This window comes from Hipposideros armiger, unplaced genomic scaffold (genome assembly GCF_001890085.2).
Source record: "Hipposideros armiger isolate ML-2016 unplaced genomic scaffold, ASM189008v1 scaffold_258, whole genome shotgun sequence".
Taxonomy (NCBI): Eukaryota; Metazoa; Chordata; class Mammalia; order Chiroptera; family Hipposideridae; genus Hipposideros; species Hipposideros armiger.
The window spans coordinates 1956216-1978065 of NW_017731608.1; the positions used below are offsets into that span (position 1 = coordinate 1956216).

Consider the following 21850-nt stretch of genomic DNA (forward strand, 5'->3'; position numbering starts at 1 on the left):
GTAGCCACATACTCGGTCTTGACAGATCATGCATGGGACTTTTGACCTCTAAAGATGCCACCATCACTGAGGTAGATGGCCAACCTAGAAAAAGATACTTCACCCTATCCCTTTGCTATGGCCTCTAAGACTGTCTAGTCTCTCAGGAATTCTTAGTTATGCCAGAATGCCCCACTCCCTTAATGGGAAGGGATTTAATGATGGCTTTGGGCATGAACAGCCAGCTTCTTGACTCACCCCAGGAACCTAATCATTTGATGTCCCTCTTGGCCTCAGATCTCATCCCGGCCCATATGTGATTGGCTATAAATCCTATAGTATGGGATAAGGGAATGCCTGGAAAGTCTAGTCTACTGGACTATCCTATAAAGATTAGGCTAGAGGAAACAGCAGGATACCCATGCAAGCACCAATACCCCTTAAGATCAGAAGCTCATTGGGGTCTAAAGCCATTCATTGATAAATTTGTTTGTCATGGGCTGATAATCTTCAGTCCCCTTATAACACCCCTATACTGCCAGTGAAAAAGCCAAATGGAGACTATTGTATGGTTCAGGACTTGAGAGCTATCAATGAGGCTGTAGTTTTCATTCACCCACTAATCCCAAACCCTGACACTCTTTTGACTGAAGTTCCCCATGATGCAAGGTGGTTAGTAGTAGAATTCTCACCTGCCATATGGGAAGCCTGAGTTCAAATCCCAGCCAATACACTTGAGATAGTGGACAAAAGACCGGAAGTTATTACCTTCTTCCAGGGATCAGTGGAAAATTCAGCTTGTTGATAATAGCAATTTTCTGTTCAGGTTTTCTCTTAGCTCTTATTTTTCTCTTCACCTGTGACTCTCCCGGCACCCTACTTGCTAATTGCTTCTTCCACAATCAGACTAGGCCACCAACATGCTTTTAATCTTCTCGGTCTTATTTCATTCCCCGCCTCTCTGGGGGGATTGGGAAACCAACAACCTCGTAAACTTTTCTAATATAATGGCTAAGGGCAATGGCCTCTCTGACTGCTGGATACATCATAGACAGCACCCTTGGGCCAAAAGTCATGATGCAATAAGAGGGTATACTGGAGAGTCTACAAGGCAGAGCAGGTGTGGAATGAGGATCAAGAGTGGGGAATCCTGTCATCTCAAAATAGGTCTAGTTGGTCACATTTTGGGTGGAAAAATCATATTGTAATGAGAAGTATTAAAAAAGTGTAAGGACCAAGGACTAGAGTAGGAGACAGTAGTAGAGTAGCTCTTTTTTTTTTTTTTAAATTTTTATTGGGGAGTTGGGGGATGGGAACAGCGCTGGGGAATTGGGGGAAGGGAAACAGACAAGTTGCTGTCGTTTTGTTCTTCAGTCTAGTTGTGGAGGACGTTGCTTCACTGGCCCAAGTTGGCACCATCATTGCGCTCTTCCCGGGCGAGGCAGATCAGTCGCCGGCTTCTGGACGGCCGCTCACGGTGGCTGCTGGCTACCCATGGTAGTCCATGGCAACCCACTGCAGCAGGTGCTGCAGCCTATGCTGTCGCTGGCGACTCATAGGAGCCCAGCTCCAGGTTGAGCTGTTGTTCAGCATCTTAGCTGTAGAGGGCAGTGTCACTGGCCCTCATATGTGGGATCCGAACTGGGGCTCTCTGGCGTCCCAAGCCAGCTCTTAACCAACATGCCACTCGGCCAGCCCTAGACTAGCTCTTGAAGTACCAATTTGGAAGGAATTAAAGGACTTGGAGATAGGAAAATTTATAAGGAAGCTGATTAAGGTGTGAGTAGGTAAGGGCATTAAAGAGGGCCAGAATGAGGGACACTGGCAAATGACAGAGTTGCATAGTAAGTAGAAGGATATAAGCTTTGTAGAGAGACTGTGAAGAGGAAGTGGCTAAATAAGAACTGGTGTTAAGAGGGAGTGCCATATGGGAATCTTATTTGACGTGAAAGGTTAAAGAGCCTAGTGGGATGGATTTTAGTGACAGGAATCTGAAGGTCTGGATTGAACTGAGAGTGCAAATGTATTTAGAAAGGTGTGAAGGAAACGAGGAAGGTGTTAAAAGGATATATGATCAAGCTAAATGGGCTCATGATTTCGCAAAGGGAAATCGAACATCTGACTCTGTCTGGCAGTCTCTGAAGAATGTTTTGCCTTCCATAACCTGGTTTCTGTCTCTCCTAGGACCCTTGATTTTTATCCTCCTCCTCCTACTGTTCGGACCACGTGTTTTAAATCTCCTTGTCAAATTGTCTTCTCCAGGTTATAGCAGATCTACACAAAAATGATGGTCCTCCAAGGATTTGAACTGGTGCCCTCAACAGAGACCACACTGGAGGGAGGTCTTGACCCCTTAAATCAGGCAAGTAGGGATTTTCAGTCCCAGGCTAGGTAGGGCCGATGACCCATCTCAGCTTGAAGCACCTACAGAAGCCTGACCTCTAGTCCCTCAACAACCCATATGATCATGGGTCTGAAAATCTCTCAGGAGGGATTCATAAGGCAGGATAGGTAGCCTAGGAAATTGACAACTCCCTACAGGATACAACATGAAGTGACCCACTGGTTGGTTACACAAGTAACAAGTGGCTGTCTTCAGTAAGTGCAGCTGGAGAAAAACAAGAACCAATTTCATCCAGCAAGGCTAATAATCCCCATGACCAGGGGCTCTGATCTTTAGCTAATTTTAATGTTATTTGCATTGCGGTTACTACGACTCCCATCATGCATCTGACTCCATGACGTTCTGGAGGAACCAAATAAGCAAGATAAGCTGGAAACGGAGGGTCCCACCCAGGGGGAGATGAATGAATCACATCAATGGGACATCACCAATTCCCACAGATAAAAACCCCTGATCATGACTTTCTAGGCACAATTCGTTCTCTGAGCTGACACGCACTTTCTTCTCATTTTTAATAAATCACTGTTTCCTGCATCTGTCTCGTTCTTGAATTCTGTCTTGCGCAGAGACAAGAACCCGGTCACCCTGCTCTGCTCTGGGTTGACTCCTAGCTTGGACATCCCTGTGAACCTCTGGCGATAGAAGATTGCTACGAGGACAAAGCCTACATTGTGATTGGATACAGGAGCCTTTCCAACCTGGCCCACTGGTATCCTCATTCACCTGCTTTATGTATCTTCCTTTAGCACTCTTTCACCCCCCTTCTGGAGCCAGCCACTTGGGATATCACCTCTCGCACCTTCAATCCTTCACCCTAGCTGGAATAACTACTGTATCACATGTGAAATTTCTTTTTTAAAAGATTTTATTGAGGAACTGGGGGAGGGGAACAGACAAGTTGCTGTCCTTTTGTTCTTCAGTCTAGTTGTGGAGGACGTTGCTTCACTGGCCCATGTTGGTATTATCATTGCGCTCTTCCTGGCTGAGGCAGTCGCTTGCTGGCAATTGAAGGGCCGCTCATGATGGCTCACGGCAGCCCAGCTCCAGGTGGAGCTGTTGTTCACCATCTTAGCTGTAGAGGGCACAGCATCACTGGCTCTAATGTGGGATCCGAACTGGGGTCCTGCTGCTCAGAGGTGGTGTCCCAAGCCAACTCTTAACCAACACGCCACTCGGCCAGCCCACATGTGAATTGTTTTTAATTCCTCAAGACCCAGTGGACGCATTACCTCCCTGAACCTTCTATCTTCATGCCGAGCCCTTCCCAGTACTTGATGTTCCTACTGTTCATACTCGTCTCCCCCTTCTAAATCGAGTTTAAGAAGAAATCCATTGGTATTTGTTTTCATATCCCTGGCTGCTAACTCGGTTCTTACTAGAGCATACTAATAATATCTAAAACATTTATGGAGCACTTAATCTGTGTCAGGAACTGTCTAAGCGCTTTACATGTAGAATTGGATTTGATTCTCACTACAACCCTATAGGGTAGATATCATTATCCCCTATTTATATTTTTTATTTTATTTTATTTTTAAGCTGAGCCATCCTGCCACCTGTTGGCAGCTCAGCGGCTGCTCAGCTCGGGCCAGAAATCGAACCGCTGTTGCTCAGAGCTCAAACTCTTGAGCGAGCTCTTAACCAACTGAGCCACTTGGTCGGCCCTCATTATCCCCTATTTATAGATGAACCCTCAAATTGATTGTTGAATGCAAGAGCCATGAAAGCACTGACTTGTCTGTTTTGTTCCCTGTATGTGAAATGCACTCTTTGGGGCATAAGCACTCAGTTTTTGAATGAATATGGTGTGTGAATATATACAAACTTGAAATAAATAGTAAAAGTCTTTCCTTTTCTTGCCTATGGGAGGAATATCTGGATTAGAGTGTCCTGAGATTAGACTCCCAAGATTTCTGAAAAATTAATAGCTTGAAGCAGGGGGGAATTCTGTTTTGAAGCTATTAGAAATTTCCTGATTAATTTCATGAGAGGAGACGCACTGAAATACAGCAGTTGTGCATGGGAATTCTGAAGCTAAACATCTGGATTCAACTCTCAGCTCCAGCTCCTTCTATGTATGATTTCTTGGATGTTTCTTAACATTCCTAAACTTGTTTCTGCAACTGTAAAGTATATTAGTACCTGTATCCATTGGGTTGTTGTGAAGTTTAAGTTAGATCATAGTTTTAAGCTCTTTGCATTGTATCAGGAACAAAATAAGCAACCATTATATGGTAGCTATTCTTACTATTAATGAGTCTTTTGTTTATATAAAAGTCCAGATCCTATTATAAAACTGGCTGGAACCAAGTTGAGATTATGAGCTACATCACAATGCATGTGAAAGGCTGTTTTCTTTGGGGTCAACTTAAATTTCTGATGGTGACTGTTATGTTTATAACCAGGGTTTTCAACCCTGGCTGTTCCTAGAACCATCTGGAGCACATTAAAACAATGTAAGAATCTGAATCAGTTAATTCAGATTAACTGAATTAATTATTCAGTTAATTAATATCATTATTATTATTATTAAGGTTTTATTGGGGAATTGGGGAAGGGAAGTGTTGGGAAATTGGGGAAGGGAACAGTGTTGGGGAATTGGGGAAGGGGAACATTGTGTTTTTTCCAGGACCCATCAGCTCCAAGTCAAGTTGTTGTCCTTCAATCTTAGCTGTGGGGGGGCACAAGCTCAGCTCCAAGTCCAGTCGCCACTTTCAATCTAGTTGGGGGAGGGTGAAAGGGGGAGGGAGGATGCAGTTCACCATCCTATGCGGGAGCCAAACCAGCAACCTTGTTGTTAAGAGCATGTGCTCTCACCAGCTGAGCCATCTGGTCACCTATTGGCAGCTCGTCTCGGGCACAGCTCACTGGCCCATGTGGGAATTGAACTGGCAACCCTGCTGCTCAGAGCTCGCGCTCTAACCAACTGAGCCACCTGGCCTTTAATTATGTTTTTAAAAAGCTCTTAGGGGGCCTTCCGAGTGGCTCAGTTGGTTAAGACCTTGCTTAAGAGTGCAAGCTCTGAGCAACAGGTTCACCAGTTTGATTCCCACATGGGCCAGTGAGCTGCGCCCGAGCTGAATTGCCACTGAGGGGCCAACTCAGCTGGTGAGAGCACATGCTCCTAACAACAAGGTTGCCTGTTCAAGATGGGATATGCCTGCCCTCAACTAAAGACTGAACTTGGCACCTTGTGCTTAGCTGCTGCCTGGATGGCTCAGTGGATACAGCCTGAGCTCTTAACAACTAAGCTGCTGGTTCAACTCCCGCATGGGATAATGGCTACATCCACCCGCGACTAATTGAACACAGCACCTTGAGCTGAGCTTGCTGCACTCTCCACAACTAAGATCGAAGGAAAACAACTTGGCTGTTCCCCTCCCCCAATAATACCTTTAAAAAAATAATTAAAAAAATAAAATAAAAAGCTCTTAGGTTAATGCTTAACCAGGGTTGAGAATCACTGGCTTTACTCAGACATGTTTTGCTGTTGTTGACCTCACAGAAGGTGTTAAGAATCTATACCAGGTATGAGAAAATTATGGCTAAATTAGGCCTACTTTTTAAAGGGTTAAAGAAAGAAACAGAGAATATACCCCAGAGACCATATGTAGACTGCCAAGTTCCAACTATTTATCTGGCTCTTTACGGAACTTTGCCTATGTCTAGGCAAAGTTCCGTAAAGAGCCAGATAATAGTTGTCCAGACTCAGAATGAGTAGGCATGGTCAGTCACACTTTAAAGAAAAATCAGACCTGATCCTGGATTGCCAGGGGCCTAAAGCATCTCTGGAATTACTGAGGGTTTTTTGTTTGTGGTGCTGTTATTTTAGTAAAACCAAATTATCAGGGCTGACACTTGACAAGTGAAACCTGGAAAGAGCAATCATTTAACTAAACGTATTTTCAAGTCTATTTATAATCATTATTTGGTGGGTGATATCTTTACTTAGTATTTCATGTGAATTTCAAAACTGACCTTCTTGAATCCATTTTAAATTCCTAACTTTTGGAACTTCAATAGTTTACCTGCAGAAGTGGACTGTTCACAAAAGTCCCAGCTTCAGTAGGGTAGAGTGAAGTTTAATATGTGTGTGTTGATGGATCCAAATTTTGTCACTTATTGTCTCACCCCAAACTGAGCATACTTTGATCAATTCAGTTCTGACGATAACTCCCAGCAGTTGGCATCACACTCCACAGGTTTAAGGGCTCAGTGCCCCCAACAATTGCTCTTTAGAAGCCAGCTCCAAGGAGGTCCCCAGGCCATCACCCTTCTCACTGACTATAAAATCAGGGGTTCCCATGACATCTTCAAGCTTGAGAATTCTCTGGAACCATCCACAGAACTAGAAAAGTCCTATTGGGTTGCCAGGAAAGTCATGATGCATTTTTGCATTGAAAAACATAGAACAATACATCATGACTTTCCTGACGACCCAATATATTTATGATTATATTTTATTAGAAAGGATACAAATAGGGTGAGGTCTAGGAGGAAGCACAGCTCCCAGGTCACCTCCCTGTGGAGCCAGGGCCTGCTGCCCTCCTAGCACATCAGTGTGTTCTCCCACCAGAAAGTTCTCTTCGGCCTTGGTGTCCAGTTATTACTGGGACTTCATTACATGGCATGGTTAATTAAAGCATTGACCACTATGACTATGACTGTGATTTTTTTTTTTTTAGTTGAGCCATCCTGCCACCTGTTGGCAGCTCAGCTTGGGCCAGGAATCGAACCGGCCACCCTGTTGCTCAGAGCTCGCCCTTTTGGGCGAGCTTTTAATCAACTGAGCCACTCGGCCGGCCCTATGACTGTGGTTGAACTCAATCTCCAGGCCCCCTGTCCTCCCAAGAGTTCTGCTTTGGTTGGGAATCAAAGTGAGGAAGGTGGAAGAAAATGCACAGAAAAGATGGGTTGGGTCCAGCATGTCCTGAACCTACATAGTGAGGACAGGAAAAGCTGGTCAGTGTCTTGTGAACTGCCACCATGGAAACCACTGCTTTGATCAGCAACACAAATGGATAGGTTTTGCATCAGAGCCGGTTGTCTCAGATTATTTCCTGTTCTCCAGAAATGGCTACAACATGGTTTGCTATTTTTCAGACTGTGGGTTAGGATCCTTCAGTCACTCACAAAAATGAAAATATCAGGGTACATAGTAAGCAAGGATCCATACTTTTGTGAAAACTTTCTTTTGTTTATAAATGTGTATATAGGTCAAAATGTATTTCTTGCTCTAGCTGGGAGCCACGGGTTTATAGAGCTAGGAGGCGAAGGGCTCTCCCAGTCCCTAATTGCCTCAAACACTTATCATGGCAGAGCTAAAATGAAAAAAGGACCATCCACTGCAGTATCTACCAGTATCACAAGGAAACTCACATTGATATTTAAAATATATAATGTAAATATGTATTGATAGTATAAAAATTAAAGGCTTATGAAAAACTCAAGAAAGATCAAAGGCCAAACAAGTAAGTAGTATACAGATCAGTTCCTTAAAAGATAAAATTTAATATATAAAATATAAAATTTTATTTTTCACTTTCCCCAAATTTGTGGCCATGAATGCTTCTGAATCTGACCAGGGAAGTTTATATTTTGGTCCAATACATTATTTGATCAATATCAAATAATGATATTTATTTGATATTGTATGATCAAGTCCGGCTTGATTACCATAAATCATAGAAATTAGCAGAATTTACTTTGAAAATCCATTACTTTTATAGATAGATTCCTAATTTTTTTCTTAGCTAAGAGTTTTCTCAACTTTAGCCTCAGAACCAGATTCAAAATAAGATATCTTCTTTGACAGCTGGTTATCATTTTAGGCTTAATCTAGGCAAACTGTTTAATACTTTATTGAAGATCATACAAAAACTCCACAATAAATAATGAAAAGAGTACGTAAAACCATTAGCCTCTGTTTGCAATACAGAAAATACATGTCAGTTCTGGACCAAAATAATTCCCTTGAAATACAAAAAGTGATAGAGAGGAATGAAAAGATTTGCGGTGACTGCTTTTGGTAGTCAGCTACAACAAACCAACAACCATCAGTTATTTCGGAAAGTGAAGGTGGCTTTTAATTTGCAGATAAAGAATGTCTTCGGTAGTTTAAAAAAATATAAACTCTAAAAAAGCTTGTGAACCATATACAAAAGCAGCTGTTTTGAGACCAAGGTTGACACTGGAAATTGTGTGTTAGCACCGCCAGCAAGCACAGGTCCTGGGACTCATGCACACTCCTTCTGCGCAGAATGAAGCCTTGAATGTCAGACACATCATTTACAGGTATACAAATCAGCCTGGAGGACAGGACTCCTGGAGAGGAAAGTCTTAAGCCCTAAGAGGCACCAAGCGGTTACAAAGGCTAGGCGGCCATCCGGATCACAAGTTCCGACGATATAATAAATCCCGTGTTGCCTTATCAACTTTTTGCTGGTAGTCCTCCAATTTGTCAAGTATTTTCTGGGACAGCTGTGGGAGAAAAGAAGGAAGTCTTTCATTACAGACTAGGTCAAGGACTGAAAAAGATCGAGGTTATTAGTCACTTTGACTTTGCCAACCAGACCTCCTCTAATAAAGATGTTATAATAGCTACTCTGCTTCATTTAATCACTTTTCAGTAACGGAGTCTGCTGATAAAACTGGACTTCTCTGTCATATCCTGCTTGCCTACTGCATTTTCTAAATATGCAACCACACCAATACTTTTAATAATGCATTCTTAGCTCTCTTCCCAGAACCAGAGAGGCTATGTCTCCTTTAACGATTGGGGCAGGACGTGAAGGGCAACATATGGCTTCTGCCCTCCCCTCAGTCCTTGAGAACTGAAAAGCAGGCTGGCAGGTGTGCCGGTTAGTGCAAGAGCTTAGAAAAGAAAGGCTGTCTTACGGCAATGTTGTGGCTGTTGGCGCTGTTCTCTCCCAGAGCATGGAGAAGCTGATCGATAGAAGAGTATGGGAGCCACACCATCGGCGCTGTTGCGGAGAGTGGAAACTGTAAGGAAAAATATCTATTACTTGAAGAAAACCTGAAAAGTGGACCATTTCTTCTTCTTCTGGGCAGTTACTTTCACAGGCCTTGATAACATAAAATGCTTTATTATTTTTTTCATTATAAGAAATTGTGTGTATGTGTGCATGAGTACACACACACACACACACACACACACACACACACACACACACACACAGAGTTAGAACCCCTCACCTTTCTCTTTTCAACTGGGGAACTTGTCCTTTTCTTAATCAAATGTATTTTTAAATTCATGTCATCTCATATCTTAAAACGGAGCCCTAAGGCTCCCAAGTTTATCCTATTAAGGATAAACACACTCAGCAAAACTTCTATAAATTGTCAACAAATGATACCATTCCCAGTCTGAAATTTAGATTCAAATTATCTGGAAAAAAATTTTTTTGAAAAGAAAAGCTCCACTTCCAAAGTTCTGAATACTTTCCTGAGAGTTTAAGAGCTTGGCTCTGTAGTTAACCTGACCTGGATTTTAGACCTGGCTCTTCTATTTACCATCTCTCTGAGCTTTGGCAACTTGTATCACCTTGCAGCTGCCGACTCGAATGCTCCTGCGCACTGATCCTCTGAAGTCATAAGGAAGTGTCTTAGAATGCTAGACCCGAGGGAACAATCTTGGTGAAACTTCCTTACTTCTGAGTCTCTGTTTCCTCATGGGTTAAAAACAGAAAAAAAAAAAAGGGGGGGGGGCTTCAAACAATCCCTTATAGGCTGCTGTAAGGATGAAATGAGAAAACGCTGGTAGAGACGCAGCAGTCTTCAGCACACACAAAATACCGTTTTGTTCTTATTTACCGCCTTCCTCCAAATATTAACTAAAGCCACATTCCTCTGATGGAGAAAAATGAAATGTATTCCCATTTTATAAACAGGAAACTGGAGAACTGTAGAGGGCCAATCCGGATCTGAGAGAAAACTAGCTGTACAACTACTAATAGGACAGGTTAAATCCGCTATTCTATAATTTAATTTTTTTCAGGTCCCGGTTTTACACCGATTTAGGAAAAATGTGCACACACGCCCACCTCAATTCCGAAGTACTGGTGTCCTTTTCCCAGAACAGCGTCCACATATTCTGAAACCAAATCCACAGCTTCTTCTAAAAGGTCATAGTTTAGGTACAGACGGAGCAGCTCAGCGGCATCAACCTTCTGTAAAGAGTCGGTGAGTAAGAACATCTACCTGTTTCCATCTTCCCTGGGCAATGACCTAAGGATGTGGACCGCCTGATTCCCTGGACTTAATATTTCTCAATATGAATAAATGAGCACCTCGGTTTACTTGTCTTGGTTTAGCTATCCTGGGATAGGGGTTGGCTTACCCTTTGAGCACCTTGTGAGGCCCTATCTGTTAAGTGCCCTCCCTCCCCTGTTTTGTGATCTAAGACATGTTTTAGTTCTTTTCCACAGTAGTAAAAGTCAACAGACCTTCCAAGAAATACTGAATACCAGAAATATATGAATAACAAATGCAAAGAAGTTAAAAGAATCACCAACTTTAAAAGCCTGAATCAAATTTGTATTTAACTTAGGGTAAGAGAAAAGTGAATACAGCCTCATGCTGACATTCATCACTAAACTATAGAACTCTTTACATATATATATATATATATATATATATATATATATATATATATATATATATATACACGTATTTTATAACTTTAAATCTAATCACCTAGTACTTCATGTGGAATTGAAGTTACACCATTTTGTTTTTAGCTAAGACTGATAAGTTGCCTGAAGTATGTCAGTCAGTGTATTTCCGTAAATTATCAGTCTATCTTTTTCTTTCGAATCATCTCCTGAAGTGATCAGGATGACAAAGATCAGCTTCTCGTTCTCTCCAAGTGAAGACACCACTAACCTTGTAGCTGTTTATAAGCCAATTAGGCAGAGGCACCCCGTGAGCTAAGAGCTTGTTGATCACACAGTGGTGATATAAGTTATTCTGGACTTGGTGCCTTTCCAGGTAAGTTGATAATAGTCGCCAGGCTTCATCTGTAGCACTTGATAAACGCAGAAAGAAGTAATGAGGTCCGGATACGTAATAGATATTTATAATTCCATTCAAAGCATGTGTGAACAAGGGAAAAATCCTAGGAGCTCACAACTGAACGATCATATTGCTAAATGGCAACTGATATCATTAGGGTCAATGTGCCCTAGGGCTAGTACTAGAAACTAGATGGCCTGGGATCTTGTATTTCTCTCCCACTAATCACATCATACTTGACTACACAATTCACTTAATGTCTTTGTTCTGAATTTCTAAAATATGAAGAACAGCTCAGATCGCTGTTTCCAAACCTGATCAAGCACTAGAATCATGCAGAAGTTCTGATCCAGAAGGCCAGGGTGATAGCTCATAATTTGCATTTTAATAGTGATTCTGGTGTTGCCAATGTAGGAGTTGAAGATGTCCAAACTGTAAAATGCTACATTTCTAAAGTGCTAAGCTGCACAATACAAATTTTAAATGTAGTTCAAGGAAGGAAAGTCTGTTAGAGGATTCTGTACACACTTAAGTACAGTCAGGTAGACGCTAACTGGGGGCACAAGGGAAGTATCTGGGGGTAAACCCTGCAGGGTCAGATGAACACGAGGGCTGTACCTGGACTCCTTCGTGGTGATGACTGATGAGAGCTGATTGGCTGCCAGCCAGGACCAGGCTTCTGCTTGTGCCGCCTCTCCTCCAAACTGCAATTTGATGCATCTGCAAAAAAAAAAAAAGGTTCCACACACAATAAAATAATTTGCTGAAAAGCACCATTATTTAGTTACTAAAACTAGAGATAAGACGACAACTTTAATTCTAGTCTATTGTCCATTTCACTGCTGAGGTATTGGCCTTTCTCACTTCTCATAGCCATACAACTGAATGACCCACAAAGCCATCAATAAGTGTTTAGAGATAATTCATTTCCAAAAGAAAATTGATGATGAAAAATTATGGAAGTATAAAAATATTTCCAATTCACGAACTACTTGACTAATATCTAGGTGTAAGGTAACTTCAATAGGGAGTACTTTTTCATAATGCTCACAGGGGCTGAGCCAATAGATGTCCGAAAGGACAGAAGGGAACATGTGCTCTGTCTAAAATGGACACCACTATTTAACCCAGGTTATCTACTGTCATGTGGGAATGTGGGTCCAGGAATGCCAGATCTTCTGATTGCTCAAGAGGAGCTACAAATCAAGATTAAAAACAAAAAGCCACAATCAACCAAAAAAACAAAAATCTTGCGTGGACTCAAGAAAAACACTTCTTTTAAACACAGCTGGCTTCTCATGTGATCACTGCTGCACACTAAGCAATAGTTATTTTTGCATTAGAAATTTAAGATTATAAAAAAGATAATGGCATACATACTTGAAAGCAAGTCCCTCAAAGACTGGCGTTAAGGGGAGCTTAAAAGTCTGACAGAGTGAGATGGCAGAGTCAAAAAGGCCAGCCTGAACCAAGAGCGTGACCAGCTCCTCGGCTGATGAACTTCCTGTGGAAACAGAAAAGTGCTAGTTAGTGCAACCGAAGGTATATGCAAATGAGCCCAAAGACTGCTTGTAGATGAGTGACTCTGAATGACAATGCCCATGTAGCGTACCAGGCCCACTGCCTGGCCCTAGGATGTGCTGTCAGTATGGAGATGGCTGAGTCCTACCTGCAACTGCAATGGCTGACGGATCATGCTGAGCCAAAGTGAGGCGGATGCGAGCCAGGGAACATGCTTTCTCCAGGTCTTCCAGCTCCAGGATTTCAATCTGCTGATTTGCTACAAGCCAAAGACAAACACTTTCCATTCTCAAAGTACAAAGGAAGTGCCCACTAGGCTAACTTAACCTGTCCATTTCTACTAAACGTGAAGTAACATTCAATTTAATTTCCAAAGGCATTAAATTGGGGAGATGGGGAAGAAACAGGAGGCTCAATAAAAGCTAACTTAAGAAATAAAGCACCATCCCTGCTTCATGTGTAAAACTGAGTCAAATCAAAGCAGTACTCTATTAACAAAACAGCTGCAGTTGAGGAAGTGCTTACAAGGTATTTTACATATAATTTCATTGAGCTCTTATAACCATTAAATTCTGTTATCGCTGCCAGTTCTAAAGGAACATGCCCAAAGTGAGAGAGAGGCAGAATTAAAACCAGGTGTGTCCAACTTAGAGCCCAGGCTCTTTGAGGAAGGGCATCATGCCTCCATGGAAATACCAAAAGAGCCTTTTGATAAAATAAAGGTTTGGTACAAAGCTGACTGAAATACAACAAGCAACAAAAACACACTCTTTTTAAAGCATTTTCATTTCTCATACAGCCATACAAAGTTTTCAAAGGGCTAGCAGACCAACCCCTTTAGCAGGTTAAAATATTGAAAACACACTAAAAACAAAAAAATTTATAATATTTTTACAACAATATAAATACAATACATATATAATATGTAGTATAGTATAACTATTTTTACTACTCTCTCTCTCTCTCTCTCTCTCTCTATATATATATATATATATATACACACACACACACACACACACATATATATATATATGCTACTACTATGCTACAGCAATGTAATTATTGTCTAGCAAAGAATCAGTGTGAGACCCCAGACTCACTTGGGGCAGCGGTGCATTCTCCATCATGATTCCTCTTAGGAGATGCTCCAGGGCGATCATACTGAAAAGACAAACAAGTTATTTAACTGTGAAAAACTACTATTTTATTTTGATATCACTAACTGTGATCCGGAGCTTCCATACTTAAATTCTCTCCACATGAGTTATGGTTTATTTCAACTAGCACAGCTCTTCTTACAAAGATTCTGTAACTACCAGACAAAAAAGTGGAGTGTTTGCCAAGTTTGCTCACTTAGCTAACATGCTACTGAGTCCAGGGACGTGGATTTGGTCTCCATATAAAACACTCACCATTCATTGGTTCCAGAGTTATATTTCCCATCCATAAACCTGGGAAACAGCCTAGTAAATGCTGGAACTATACAATATAAGTAGCTGGGCATATAAGAATGACCCTATCAGCATGACAGAAAAAAGTCAAAGTCCATGTCTTTTGAAATAGTAAGTGTACACAGAATTAACAAAAATGATGAAATAAAAGTAGCAACTACCATTTATTGAGCACTTTTTGCAGGCCAGGCACTGTCACAGTTCTAAGCAATCTCTACATGAATTATCTCATTTAATACCCAAACAATCCTATAAGGGAGACATTATTATTATCTCTATTTTATGCAAGAGGATAACCAGACAGCAAAAGATTAATTTACCTAAAGTTAATTTGGTCTAATTCCAAAATTACTCTGCAATACTTCTTCCTACAATAATTCTAAACTTGGGAACTAAAGGGGTAGTAATACATAACAATTGAATTGCTGCAAAAATAGATTAAGTTCGCAAACACCCCAGTAGAAATTTTAAATGAAATGAAGCAAAATGACGTAATAGTTTTGAAAGGACCAAGCCAAATAAATGATCCCCAATTCTAGGATGGAAAGTTTTCATACCACTGCACCAGATGCTGGCTGCACAATCCACGCGTATTCTGGACGAATAAGTCGTAAACAATTAATAGCAGCCAGGTAACAGTTGCCTTGCTTCTCAAGTCCCCGGAGAGTTCGAACCTCTCTGCCAAGACGCATTCCGTACTCAAACATCACTGTGCCAGCTATGAGGCAATAATAAATCAGACATTAGAATTTCAAAAATGTGTTTGTTTCATTAGATATGCAGAAAGTATTTGCTTTACTTATCAAATATTAAAGTTTAAAATAAAATTGAGTTTAATTTAAAACCACACACACAAAAAAAGCAAAAAAAATTATGTAAAATGTTACTTTTGACTTTTAGATACTACATGCCCAGGCAGGATGGAAGACTGGCTTAGAGAGCTAATCCCAGCCAAATTGTCACCTACTCCCACCCAGGATTCTGATACCAAGAAATGTTTGGATGCTCTGCTCAAGAACACAGGCTCTTATTTTCATAATACTTTAGTTACACTGGTTGAATAAGATATTGAAAGCTACATTTTTCTGAAACAGCATGGGACTTCAGAAACTAAACAGCATTTAAAAATTCTTTCAGTTTTCAAATGGAACTATTTTCTTTTCTTTGTAAAATTTTATTTTATTGGGGAACAGTGTGTTTTTCCAGGGCCCATCAGCTCCAAGTCAAGTAGTTGTTTCAATCTAGTTGTGGAGAGTGCAGGTCTTGTGGCCCATGTGGGAATCGAACCGGCAACCTTGGTGTTATGAGCCTGCGCTCTAACCACCTGAGCTAACCGGCTGCCCCCAAATGAAACTATTCTCATTCCACAAATCTTTCTGAGTGTCTGAGCTTTGTAAGACATTCTGTTTGTAAGACATCCAAAGACCTGAAAATTAATCTAGCTAAACTGATCTCAATCAGGTTGATGTAATGGATGCTGTTATTGAGAAAGCAAACAGTAGGAGATATCTAACCTATATTTCCCTTTCTGTATAATTCAAGAAAATAAAGAACATGCAAACATGTTTTGCCACTAGAAATATTAAGAACATGCCTACAAAGAACTTCCAACCATTTTTTCCAATGAAAATCAGCAAGAAACCTAACGAAAAATTCTGAGGGAAAATGGTATAAAAATGTTAGATGTTCCAAAGGGGAACCGCAATGCTTATCTTGCAAAATACGATCTTGAAACAGACATGTAATTCTTTGGTTTTAGCAGTTCTGATAAAGACTTCATCAGTCATCATACAAATCCAAATTAAGACACATTCTAAAAATGACTGACCTGTACTCTTTAAAAATATCAGTGTCTTCAAAGGTAAAAGGCTAAAAAAAGTGCTTCAGATTAAAGGAGATCAAAGAGGTAGGACAAATAAATGCAATCTGTGATTCTAGATCGGGGGTGAGCACAGTATGGGAGGAATGTGCTATTAAAAAAAATCATATGACAGCTGGCACAATTTAAGTATGAACAGCACATCAGATCATAGCACTACATTTAATGCATGAAATTAATTACTTTTCCTTAATTTGATAATTGTATTAAGGTTATATAAAAAAAAGTCCTTAAGGGCCGGCCGAATGGCTCAGTTGGTTAAGAGCTCGCTCAAGAGTTTGAGCTCTGAGCAACAGCGGTTCGAGGCCAGCCCGAGCTGAGCAGCCNCTGAGCAACAGCGGTTCGAGGCCAGCCCGAGCTGAGCAGCCGCTAAGCTGCCAATAGGTAGCAGGATGGCTCAGCAAAAAAAAAAAAAAAAAAAAAAAAAAGTCCTTAGGAGATGCATCTGAAGTATTTTTGCATTGAGTCACAATGTCTGCAACTTACTCTTAAAAGGATCAGCAAAAATAAATAAGGAAAGAGAGAAGGCTGACAGCAAAAGGCACAGGAGCTCAAAACCAGCCACAAGTTCAAGGTGCCTTTCATGAAAAAGTGTCTTTTAAACTCGAATAGAAAATACACATAGAATGTCATCTCACTGGAAACGACACAAGAATGTTCTAGAATGGAATGAGTGCATATCTTTAAGGCTAATAGGTAATCTCCAAAGGGGTGAAGCTAATCTTGTCCTTAAACATAATTTCCCCAAATGCTTGTAGAGAATACCCATCCAATGATAAAAACAAGGTAAAAATTACATAAGCCAAACATAGTATTTTTGTAAAACATGATTAAACCGATAAGGCTCACTACAATTCATACTGTTTACTTCAACTCACCCTTTCGGTAATTGTGGCGATAGATGTGAAAGGCATATAGAAGCTCATAGTAATTATGAGTCATAAGGTCCACAGCTCGGGCACGTGATTCAATTATGCCCACAACCTAAGGATGGGGAAGTGATGAGACATCCAAGTTAGTGGCCAGCATGACAACCACCACAGCTGTGTGCAGTCAGCAGTGGAAAAATAAAATTACCTCATTCTCTAGATTCACATAGGGAAACTCGACAAGATCCTGCAGCTGCGAACGTTCACAAAGAACCACCACCAGCTGCCGTAAACAATCTAACTGTCTGGGAGGAAAGAAAGAGATATGAGGATAAACTACCTCAGTGGATTAAACAGGGCTGGCCAATCACCTTCTCTGAAAAAGACTGAGACTGACTACCTGCTGGAATCAGGAATTTGGGTTAAGGCCTCATACGCTTGGCTATTGTGACCCAAATCCAGATGATGTTTGAAAATGCATGTCCTTAAAGTAGCCTAAATGTCAAAAATTGGGGGAAAAAGAACAACAGAGATTAAAATATCACATCAATGAGAAACCCTATGAGAAATAACTAGATTATATTGGGTCGTTGGGAAAGTCATGATGCATTTTTGCATTGAAAAACATAGAAAAATACGTCATGACTTTCCCGATGACCCACTAGTTAGTTCTTACCTGGCTTTTCCAGTCATCACCTGCTTCAGTTATCGCTGATGTAGCCAACTGAATAACCAGTTCAGGCAAACCGATAACATCGAGTAGACGCAAAACCTAAGGAGGAACAGAAGAAATTTCCATTACGATTAATATGGCAGTATACTTCATATTGAAATATGATTTAAAATCAATTAGATAATGAAGCAAGATAAAGATTAAGTCAAACGTGTCAACAAGATGAACAGGATTCTTTGGTCAATATTTAAGATTTTCCTTTAGATTCTATTAAATACTAGGCTTGTTGGAAGAGTTTCTATTGGTCTTTTTCTGTTCACAGCTCTATCTTCAGTGTTTAGTACACAGTAGGCTCTCACTAAATATTTATTGAATGAAGGGACAGATACAATTTCACTACTAACTTTTCCTATGAACAGTTTAGGTTATAGATGAATTTAAAGCCTAGTGAATAAATTAGTATCATTGTCTTGTAAAAACCCGGAAGAGAATACGTTGTTTGACATAATCCATTTCTAATTCAACACAGAACAGTGCTCTTTAAACTTTTGAAACTGTCCACCCTAACAATGTCTGTGTACACCACTCCAGACATATGCACAGTTACTTATAGACACACATCTCTCTAATATGTATGTGTAACATACACTCAAAATATAAATTTATAAAGAATGAAGTAAAGATAAAAAACAGTTTAAAGTTATTTTTATTAGTACTGATTTATTACCTGCTTTCTTTTCTTTATTCACAGTACAAAAACATTTTTTGTTCTGCATGCTTAGTGTTTTTTTTTTTTTAAGGTTATAGTTTTCACTGAAATATAACATGTATTTAGAAATGTAGACAAATCCTAAGTACATAGCTGGTCGACTGCTCACAAAGGAAACATATCCATGTTCCCAGCACTCACATTTAGAATTATATCAGCATTCGAAAGCCCGTGTGACTCCTTCCAGCCACTACTGACTTTTAATAGTTTTGTTTTTCATTTCATGGAAACAGAATCTTACGCTATATATCTTTTTGCGTCTGCCTTCTCTTGCTTAACATGTTTGTAAGACTGACCTGTTATTACACGCAGCAATTCATTTCACTGAAAGAATATACCATAATTCATTGATCCATTCTACTAATGAACACTTCCTGTTCCTGGCGTATGACTTTTATGAATATGCTGCGGCTTGGAACACATTATAAATCTCTTTTGGTAAATATGTACACCTGTCTAGGTATACTTAGGATTGAAATTACTCGGTCATAGGGTATGTTAATGATTGGCGCTAGTTTACTGAGTTTCCCAAAATGGTTGTAACCAATTTATACTCTACCACAGGTGATTGGGACACTTAATGTCTCGGTAATTTTCATGGTTTAATCCTATCTTGAATTGACATTTCAATTTAAGGGACACTTACTTAGATTTTATTTTATTTTTATATTGTTTTACTTTTTTTATTTTTCAAGGAGTTTATTAGAAGTAAAAATACATTTCAAAGAAGCAGAAGTGGGCCCGAGCAGTAGAGAAAAAGTAGAGAATGGCTCAAGGGTCACTACTAGAAAAGAAAAAGTACACTCCAAAGAGTTTGGAGCGGCCCCGAGCAGAAGCAAGGGTCAAAATGCTCAAAAGGCTGTTACTCAGATTTTAAAATAGCATTCCTGAAAAGCTCACTTGTTCTTGGCTGATTCTTGTCCGATCTGATTAGACTGTCACTGTCTTTATCCTGCAGTGTGGCTGATGAAATACCTGTAGTGCAAGTCCCAAATTTCCTTTATTTGCTTGTACTTTGTTAGTATTATCTTCAATGTGACTTCTTTGCACGAGCTTTTAAAAGCCATGTGCATATTGTAAAGGCGATTTTCATTAAAATTAAGCAATATAATGTGTAAATCAATTTAACCAGGCAAACATAACCTACTGAAATTAAATGGACGAAGGTGCCACTGGGCACCCCTGCCCCTAGCTGTGACACTCTCACTCTTCCCTCAGATGCCCACCTTGAGACTAAGTGATAGGTGACCTTGTACAAGGACCAGTAAGGGCACCAGAGTCAACCCTTATATTAAACATTGGCACCTCTTGATTTATCTCTTCTGTGAGTAAGAGTTCTAGTATTTTCTTTCTAAGTCCCACTTTGGGGTCTAGTGGAGCAGCAGTGATTTTTCAAATTTTTGAATCACTAAGTTTCTTCTGCTGAAAGCTATGGAGGCTCTCGGCAGAAAAAATACAAACAACATTTTGCACATAATTTCAGGGGTTTATCGATTCCTCAAATCCATCTGGCCTCATTAAAAATCCTTAGAATTCAAAATAATTTTCTCATTAGTAAGATGGTGGAGGGTTATTAAGAACTACAAATCTGTTTCATTTATCTCTTTTACAAGCAAAGAACAAAACAGTGAAGCCTGCACTTGGTCGCATTTACTTTTTGGTGGGAAATTCAGATAACAAATAACACATGGATATCAAAATATAACATCAAGCACAGTTAAATGTTATGAAGAAAAACAAAGTAGGCAAGGAGACTTGCCCAGTGTCTCAATCTGCATGAGTGCACTTGAGGGAGAGAGAAAACAAGCACATGTGAGGCCATGAGCACAGGCGTCATTCTACACAGGCAAGGCAGGGAGGAGGTGACACGTGAGCAGAGACCTGAATGAAATGAAGGCGTGACAAACTTGACTATCTGGAGGAAGAGCATTCCAGGCTGAAAGGTCAGAAAACAAAGTTATGTGCTTGGCTTGCATGACACAGTAAGAAGGTCGCAATCACTACAGCTGAGTTACCAGGGGAAAGAGTGGTAGAAAAAAGGTCGGGAGGGAGGAATACCCGAGGGCCAAATCATAAACTAAGGCTAAATACTGCATTACAAGGTAATTCTTTGAGATATTGGCAAGACTAATATTAAGTAATAAAATTCTAATCATGTCTGGGCTAACAAAATGATTCCATGAAGGGTATGTTTCATTTAAGTTAAAAACATTTATCAAATTTAATTAAAAAATATGTTTCTTCAACTTCTCTAGGTAAACCCATCTTCTCTTTACTTGGAAGTTTAGGGAACAATTAAAAAAAAATTTTTTTTTTACCTGAGCCATCCTGCCACCTGTTGGCAGCTCGGCAGCAGCTCAGCTTGGGCTGGGAATCGAACCGGCAACCCTGTTGCTCAGAGCTCATGCTCTTGAGCGAGCTCTTAACCAACTGAGCCACTCGGCTGGCCCTAAATTTTTATATTATTCTCCAACAATACCCAAGCACTGTATTTCCGATACATTTCTACACAGGGTGGTGTAAGATGGGCCAAACAATGGCATAAGGTACCTTATCATAATACTGCAGCCTGGGGGTGGACACAATCTCCCCGTCTTCTGATCGGATCAACCGATCCAAGAATTCCTCTTTGCCCACTTCGGACGCTGCCTGGCAGAAACATTCCAGTGCCTGGAGAAATAAAACAATACAAAGTGACTTACAATGAATTGTTGTTAATTCTAGGTGCTCATGTGCTAAGGAAAACCAATACCTCCCCCATCCTCCAAATTATTTAAGACTTGACTACATCCATAATTTCTGCAGTTCTAAATTCTATCTGATGCATTAGTCAATATTTCTTTATCTCACTTTTTTAATTAAAACTATTAATAAAAAGTAAAGTTTAATAAGATAATTGATGAATAAATATGTAATAAAGCAACTGTAGCAACATGTTAACATTTGTAGAATTTGAGTGGTAAGTATATACCTGTTTAATGGGGAAAGCAGCAGCATTAAGAAAAGATATAATGAAAAAATAACTGAAAAATAAACTTTATTTACAAAAAACCATCCTTAAAAACACCTGCACCAGGGCAGGAGGGTTTTCCTGTTTTCTTCTTCATATTTTCCTGTATCTTAACTAATCTGCCAAGTACCTGAAGCCAAATAGTTCCCACAGGTATACTGTGCCCCTGGATGGCACTAGCAGTCTCTTTATCTAGAGCAGCGGTTCTCAACCTTCCTAATGCCGCGACCCCTTAATACAGTTCCTCATGTTGTGGTGACCC

The 21850-nt window shown here is 40.2% G+C and overlaps 1 protein-coding gene across 1 annotated transcript in view; it reads right to left on the minus strand.

The window, feature by feature from the left end:
• Positions 1-8222: 8222 nt before the first annotated feature.
• The window catches only part of NUP160 (nucleoporin 160), a 45185-nt gene continuing 31557 nt past the window's right edge, over positions 8223-21850 (minus strand). The window contains exons 22-35 of the mRNA XM_019656490.1: positions 21129-21328; positions 17813-17908; positions 17537-17631; positions 17345-17441; positions 17146-17251; positions 14946-15106; positions 14038-14098; positions 13086-13196; positions 12797-12920; positions 12035-12136; positions 11288-11429; positions 10447-10572; positions 9281-9385; positions 8223-8863 (exon numbers count right to left, since the gene is read on the minus strand). Coding sequence (XP_019512035.1) covers positions 8774-8863; positions 9281-9385; positions 10447-10572; positions 11288-11429; positions 12035-12136; positions 12797-12920; positions 13086-13196; positions 14038-14098; positions 14946-15106; positions 17146-17251; positions 17345-17441; positions 17537-17631; positions 17813-17908; positions 21129-21328 — 1616 coding nt within the window. The 3' untranslated portion in view covers positions 8223-8773. The remainder of the gene's footprint in view (positions 8864-9280; positions 9386-10446; positions 10573-11287; positions 11430-12034; positions 12137-12796; positions 12921-13085; positions 13197-14037; positions 14099-14945; positions 15107-17145; positions 17252-17344; positions 17442-17536; positions 17632-17812; positions 17909-21128; positions 21329-21850) is intronic.